The sequence below is a fragment of the Astatotilapia calliptera genome, chromosome 18 (genome assembly GCF_900246225.1).
Source record: "Astatotilapia calliptera chromosome 18, fAstCal1.2, whole genome shotgun sequence".
In the NCBI taxonomy this organism is placed as follows: domain Eukaryota; kingdom Metazoa; phylum Chordata; class Actinopteri; order Cichliformes; family Cichlidae; genus Astatotilapia; species Astatotilapia calliptera.
This window is the reverse complement of record NC_039319.1, coordinates 31,892,830-31,900,679: the sequence shown is the minus strand read 5'-3', so window position 1 is coordinate 31,900,679 and position 7,850 is coordinate 31,892,830. Positions and strand designations below refer to the sequence as shown.

Here is a 7,850-nt window from a genome sequence, read left to right as displayed (position 1 = left end):
CAGGAGAAGCAGTATTGGTTCTGTGTTACATTAATGTTGTAAGAAAGAGGAAGAAGAGAGGGTCCTGTAGGACGCAGTAAAATGGACACTGATGTTCTGAACATGCACTGAAAAGAAGGTTCAGTAAACAAGTCGCAACGATACTAAGGCTCAGTTATCTATTTTTGTTTTTGAAGATGCAACACTTGTTGTATGTGTTTATTGTTCGATTGTGTAATTACGTGTTGCACACTGGCAATGCATGCAGGTGGAAATAAAGTGAGTAAAGAGTTGGTCTTAGTGCACACAGTTGTCCCCTGTACTTATTCCGATTCAGAGTAAGAATCACACACAAACTATAACATGACAACACTGACTGGGTAGTTATCAGTGAAAGCAAAAACATTAACAACATTAAATGGAGTTAACAAGGAGCATATTACTGTTTTTAATGGTACAGTCACAGTAAGTGGGCAAAGAACTGCACATCAAAAATGACAGGAAGGTACCAATGGAAGCAACAGCTGAAGTCAATATGACATTAAAAGAGATTAAAACACCGATCCTGTGGTAAATATCAGAGAGCAACACTGACCTCTGTATATTCTTTTTACTGTTTAAATTTGAAATGTTTTTGCTTTAGTTCTTCAACCACGTGGCGCGTCCGTGTGGTCATTCTTTACTTCTGCTTGAGCCGAGTGATTCTTCTCACTGGACTCCTATAATGGTCTAATGATCATACTTGAAAGTGCAATAAAAGCCATCATAAAACATTAAGTGCATTCATTTTGACAAGAGTCACTACAAACAAATGGAAATGAGCACAGTATGCACCAGCTACAGTACAGTGCAAGCAAAAAAACCTACTCAGGGCATCAGTTTTTAACAGTTTAGTTTTAATACCTGAAACATTTGCACAGCACTTCATGTTAACAGTAGCTACATAAAAGCTCTATACTGACAGTTTTACACGTTAAATTCTTAAACAGCTTACAGTCTGTATGGGATTGTCTTTTGGATAAACTCTGATAGTCACAACCTCAATATTCAGCAGTATTGAACCCCCAAAACAGAAAGCTCTCTGCTGTAACATAAACAAACACCAGGAAAAGCTTTCTGGAAAAATGGTTTTGAAAAATACTAAACCATGGCTCCATTATGATGACTACAGCAACTACAGTGTGTTATTCGATTCAATTTCTCTTCTGAAGAACTGACCAATGGGTGTAAATGTTGTGGGCATGTTGTGAAGTTAACTCATAGACGAAGATAATATGACAGGCAGAAAAAAAAACAACACGGCGCCCAACCAATGGGCAATCCAGTCCAATGGATTTCAGCTGATTTATCAACGAATGGTAACTCAATGGAGCAGACTAAACCATAGCAACGTCTGTCTTTCACTGAAAGTCTCGTGAACTCTTTATGGACATCTTTGCAGTTCTTCCAGGAGGAAGAAGTGCTAGGATTTTTTTTAAACTAAGCATTTCAAATTTGCAGCAAAGAGGAAAAATATCTTAAAAATGTTTTCTACAGTAACAATCAAAATATTCACTGACAAACACCAGGGCTGAAAGAAGTATTTGGTTTAATAAATGCCCCTGCAGTATACAAACACTCCACTAGAAGTAAACCTTGCTAGGTTGTGAGCATCATTAATAAAGGTAATTACTCTGTTAAAAATATTCCCTGTGTTCCTGTTATATATTATGCTAATGAACTAAACTAGCCCTAGCATTTATATTCAGTTCATGAAATTACTTAAGCAATTTAGTGCAGTGGACGAGTGAAGCCGAGCTGATTTGAAGTCATTTACAATCTGCTGGGAAATATTTTCACTTGATTATCTGCAGTCGTTGAGCTCATGAGAACATCTGCATGGAGATCGTGTAAAAGAAATATCTATGGATTAAAGTTAATATACGGAGACAATTTTATTCAACATTACTGGTTACATTTTTGACATACAGGTTGAAGACTGGTGAAGAATGTTAAATTTAACACACTGTTCTAACATCTGGACCTCTCTGTGAAGGACTGAAGAGCTAAAGAAATGCCGTCTTCACTGGACCTTAATTTCTTGTCATCTCACATTTTGATAACGGTGATTAGGGGACAAACACACGTTGAGAATAATTTGCTTGTTTATGTGCATGGATAAAATCATACATGTAGCACTTGGAAAGAAAGCAACTGGGCATCTTTATGACACTTTTTATTTATCTTTGCATTTGGGATTTTTTAGACACATTTTTTTTTCTCGGTTACTTTTTTGGCCTGTGTGGTCTTGTGTGGCATTTTCTCTCATAGTAATATTGTTCAGGGATTTTGTGTTTCCAGATGCCATTAAATGCCATCATACATGCATTATACACAGTGATATGTCTGTATGCTTTGAAGCCATGACAGTGCCCGTCATGCACACGTACAGCTTGGCTCCCTGTGCGTTTCTTGCTACATCCTGCAGAGCTGGGGTTGGTACACTCTTTGCCCCTTGAGTCACTGTGATGGGGGGAGAAGAAAATGGGGAAGAAGTCGAGACAGAGGAGGAGGGTGAGGAGTAATATTAGTTGAGGTGGAGGTGAAGACGAGGCGATGCCGACACTTGCCATTGCTGCGAAGCCCACGGTGGGCTGGACTCATGTTAAGGTGGTGTGCTGACAAGGCGTGTCTAGAAGAAGGGAGGAGACGACTCAGATTCAGAGATGGGATAAAAGTTTTGTGAGGACAAGGAAATGGAAGGAAATGAAGAGGATGGAGAGGGGGATCAAGGTGAAGAGCCTGATGGACAAACTGAAGGAGTTTTTCAGCAAAGAGTTCAGGAACGACAGGTAGGCACATCTGAAGGAGGCAGAGAAGGCTGAAGGTGAAGAAGCAGTGGAGGAGCAGGAAGAGGACAGGTTTGGAGGTCATCAGTGGCATCTGGGCAGTGAGAAGTGGACAGATGGGTGTTTCCTCGAGCTAGGCTTTAATCAGAGAAGCACGCAAAGCAACAACACAATGCTTTACTGCTTCTGCTGACAGCCTGCAAACACACGGGTTACAACAAATCAGTGGCAGTGACATGCACACGACAGAACATCACTTGATATATTTAAAAGTAGAATGGGAGGCAGAGCCTTCAGTTTTCAGGTCCATCTTTTATGGAACCAGCTTCCAGTTTGGATTCAGGAGACAGACACTATCTCTACTTTTAAGACTAGGCTCCTTTTTGACAAAGCTGGATCAGTTATGCTGCAGTAGACCGGTTGCTGGGGGCTTCTAATGATTCACTGAGTGTTTCTCCCTTTCTCACCCCTTTTCACTCACCATGTGTTTATAAATCACTCTGTTTTGGAGTTTGTAAGTGCTTTGTCTCTTTGTCTCTAGGGGCCACCGTAGATTTATGCAGTTAAACTAATTTCTAGAATAGAAACCAATGAGCAGTTTATTTGAAAGACCTGTGTTTTTTCTCTTTTGAATATTTATTATTTCTCATTAAGTACATACAAAAGTATTTCCTATCGGATTAATCAATGGAATGATCAATAGATTATTTGATTACTAAAATAATAAATAGCTGCAGCCCTTTTTCAATGCGTCACTAAACAAGAACGGTAAAACATCCATGCAGTGCTTAAAGGATGGGAAACCTCTTCGTGCCATAAACATGAAGTGAATCAGTGGCAGATGTTTCCACAGAATTATTCATTTCTGTAAATGATGAATCCTGATGTGTTTGCGTCTAAAGAAATGGAGTTCTGAACTCAGAAAAACTCACTGCCAGATGAAGGATAGTTGTACAGGTTACATGCAGGTCAAGATTCACTCACTGATGTAGAAACTTCAGTGTCAAATTTGTCTAGTTTCAAGACATTACATGTTTAATTTCGATATAGGAGATGTCACTAAATCTCTAATGTATACAGGGAGTGTATCTTGACAGTACAGGGTACATCTAGAAACTTTAGGACGACGCACATCTGAAAAAAGAAGAACAGGACAAAAATCCACTGCAGAACACACACAAGTGCAATCAAAACATCAAACTCAATTTAAGGTCATTTCCTTGTCCATTATTACACAGCACCCAGCTATCCTGCTCCATTTGGACCACTTTGTGGACTCTCTCTCTACACACACAGTAGGTAGGTAGATGTGGTTGAAACAGCACCAGAGTCATGCAGTGCTTACATTTCTATCATGTAGAGCATGGTTTCTGCTTTTCTAATAGCACAGTTATATTGACTCTTGTCCCATATAGTTACAAGTATAGGTTTATTGACTTGAGTTGGAGACAACTGAATTGAATTGAAGCTTCAGTATATTTATTATAAAACTATCATTTATGTTTTTGCACTGTGAGGTGCAACTGTAGAAGAATATAATGATGGTTGACACAAAAAACCAACAACAAAAACACCAAACAAGAATACAAATCCTTGAAACATTAGATGAACTCCTCTTTAGTCTACGATGACTCAGAGCTGTTAACCTCAGGTGTCCTCAAACTTCATTTACCTGGCTGGCCTGTTTCTGGGTGAACTGCTGCTGGCCCTTAGGAGTCTTTTCTGGTGATCCAGAGGCACGGTGAGATTTGGCATGAGATCGCAGAGCAGAAGAGCTGGAGGTGCTGCTGGAGGTCTGCCATTTACAAAAGTAAACAAAAGGTTAGTATGAGACAATGGTGGATAAACTACATTTATATAGCCCTTTTACTAGTCAAAGCTAAAAACTATACTGTGTGTTGCTGAAAAACATGTAGGAGATACAGAATGTTTTTACAAGATTCAATTAGAAGCAGTCAAGAGCTTTAGATTAAAGCATAAATCAAGATTACAGATGACATCGGACATTTAATGACACTGTAGAAAAAATAAAAATGCATGAAAATCAATGCTGCTGCCAATCACTGACCCATCTCAGGGGAGCTGCCATTTTTTCTTTCTTTTTGGTTTTTACGATAAAAAAAACAAGCAATTAAGCTGTGTATTCATACTGGCCTTTAAAGTAAAAAGAATTATAAATAATTTTTGGTATCTACTGAAGTAGTTTTAAAAGACTGAGTCATTTAAAGTGGAAAAAATCTTGACTTCTTCTTCTTCTAAAGCAGTAGGATTTTTAAGGATCACCCTCTCACATAGTACTGTTTTCCTTTTCAAACATCAGCAACAGCAGCAAAGAATTTCCCTGAAAGGCATACACGAAGAAGAAAAAGGCAAACAGCAATGCAGAACCCACACTTGTGTTCAGAAAACCTAGGTTATGGTAGGAAAACAACTTTCCATCGGAGATGTGATTAAATGCATCAGTTTTCTTGTTAATTTTGGGTAGTTTGAAGATTTGTCTGTGAGAGGAATTCAAAGCTGGTGAAAGACAAATTCAAAGAACACAGAGGTAGATGGTAACGCTGCCCACCACCATCCCAGCAAACTGCAGTGAAACAGCTGGGCAGAGGAATATCAGACCTGTTTCTTGATGCCGTTTCTTTCGCTGGCGCGTGCAGTCTGGGGTTTGGCTCTCTTACTCTCAGGTGGATTTGGACCCTTAGTGATCTGAGTCGCTGACCTTTTGGACGGACTTCTCTCTCGTTCTTGTTTGACTTTTCTTTTAAGCTGAGCTTTGTCAGCTGAGTCACATAAAGAAGCAGGGGCAGTTATACTCTCCACACTGATTTCCAACTGTTTAATCGACTTCTCGAGACTGTCTATAGAGTCGAACGCATTTTTGCAGAGCTCCTCTACCCGGTTATGTGACTCTGAATGTCTGGTATTAATATAAGAGGAGATATTGTCTCTGTCGCAGGCGCTGCTTTCGTCCAACTTCATTTGTTCCATTTTATTAATTTTAAACATCTGCGATTTATTTGTCTGGCTCTTGGTCTCCTTGACTGTTGTGCCACATGCTGCTACTTCCTCCTCATCAACAACAACTTCTTGTTTGCCCCTGTTTCCTGTTTTGATAGCCTGGCTAAATGCTGTCAGTCTTTTTTTAGGGAACTTGAATTTGAATTTCCTTTTTGTCTCAGTTTTTTTAAGTGAAGGTGATTCAGTCTGGCCCTGGTTTTCAAGAGCGGAGCTTTTATCTGTTGAAGGTCCTTCATGCTGTATTTGTGGAGGATTCTGACCATCTCCTGTCGTGAGCGATCCCATATTAATATTCGCGATACTACTTTTTCTAATACCCTGTTCCTCTTCCTCCTGGTTTGTCTTTTCCTCATCTGAAATGCTCTCTGGAGAAAAAATCCCACCAGTATCTTCCTCACTTTCAAAGATTGTAGACAGCCGCTTGTAGGCCGACTGAAAGTCCACGGGCTGGTTCAAGAAAACAATAATAGGTTTTCTGTCAAACTGATCATTACCGTCCTCAAAACCATGGTTCTCATGTCCTACATAGGTGGGCTCACCAGCGGTGTCCCCAGATACTGTTTGTATTTGAGAGCCATTCATTTTGGCTGAGGTTTCCTCTTTGGACTGTGGTCTGACTCTGGTCTTGGAGATTATACGGCTATATTTACAAATCTGAGGCGGTGGAGGGGGCGGTCCCTCACCAGCCTCATCACAGCTCAGGCTACCTCCGTCTTCTGTGTATTGCAGCTGGTTACCTGTTACTGTTTGTTCCCGGTTCCCCTGCTTGCTACTACAATCTAAGATGGGTGACAATGGGGAAGGTTTTGTAACGGAGGTTGAAGTTACACACTCCTGGTCAGGCCTCAGTGATGCATTCTGCTGGACTGGTGGACCTGATGTCCTCTCGTTTTCACTGGATTCTAAAGTTAGAACCACCATCACATTGGACTTCTTCTCTGACGCTTCTTTGGCGGTTTCATTCATGTCTTTGGGACTTTTGGCACATCCTTGAATGTTTTCTTTCTGTAGAGTAACAACTGTTGTAACCTTGACCTTCTTTTCTTTTGTGGCTGGCGACGATACCTGTCCAACAAACTCTTTCACTTGATTAGGAGTTCTGACATTTTCTTTCTGTGAAACTCTTCCTACTCTAAGTTCATCTAGTTTTATATCTTTGTCCTGACTTGATGTTGGCTCCTCCTCATCAGCCTGGAAACGTTTAACATCTTTTAAAGTTCCCAGTGGAAATATCTCCACATCCTTTACTGTTGGACAAGAAGGCACTTGTTCAATTACCGTCTCCACTTTGTTCTCAGTGAGACTGTTTTCCCCACCTTCTCTGTTTGCTTTTAGTCCAGCTGCTGCTATGAGAGGGTAGTCATTTGTAAAGCACAGCTGAGGGTCTGACTGTTGGTCACATGTTGCTAACTCATTAGCTACTTGTGAGTTTAGAGACGTCCTCTCCTTTTTTGCATTTTGTTTATTTCCAACTGATGAGTGATTCTTATTTGTCAGTTCTGTCACCTATGAACAGAAAAGGTGAAATGAAACAACAACAGAAACAGTACATATTTCGCCTTTTCTGCACAATAATTACTTTAAATTTACATCCATGTTTTCTCAGTACAATCATTCATTATTTTACTTTAAATGTAATACAGCAATGATCAGAGCCGATATATGACAATGATGATTTTTTGAATAGCTCTTGAGACAGAATAAATGACTTTTTTTCCTTAGAGAAGGCTTTGGCATACTAATCCTCTATTGCGATGCATGGTGCTGCCACCACCATATTTAACCCATAAACTGATATGAAAAAACCCACAACTCTGTGTTTAGCAATAAATGGTTTAAGGGTGAAAGAAAGTTTGATCCCAGTTTAAAAGGAAATTAATTATTTGAAGAGTCAAAGAACGCGAACAGCTACAGTTTATTTTTCCAAAAAGGTAGGTACAGAGCACGAACAGCACGGGCAGCATGTTTATGAAGAAAGGAACCTTCTCATATGGGCTAAGAAAAACTAAAACTTCATTTTACTCC

At 39.8% G+C, this 7,850-nt stretch overlaps 1 protein-coding gene across 3 annotated transcripts in view; it reads right to left on the bottom strand.

Annotated features, from left to right (window-relative positions):
• Window positions 1-854: 854 nt before the first annotated feature.
• The window catches only part of LOC113010981 (sickle tail protein-like), a 97,439-nt gene continuing 90,443 nt past the window's right edge, over window positions 855-7,850 (bottom strand). For all 3 annotated transcript variants that reach the window (XM_026150319.1, XM_026150320.1, XM_026150321.1), the window contains 3 exons: window positions 5,427-7,331; window positions 4,480-4,602; window positions 855-2,650 (listed from right to left, as the gene is read on the bottom strand). In XM_026150319.1, coding sequence (XP_026006104.1) covers window positions 2,624-2,650; window positions 4,480-4,602; window positions 5,427-7,331 — 2,055 coding nt within the window. In that variant the 3' untranslated portion in view covers window positions 855-2,623. The remainder of the gene's footprint in view (window positions 2,651-4,479; window positions 4,603-5,426; window positions 7,332-7,850) is intronic.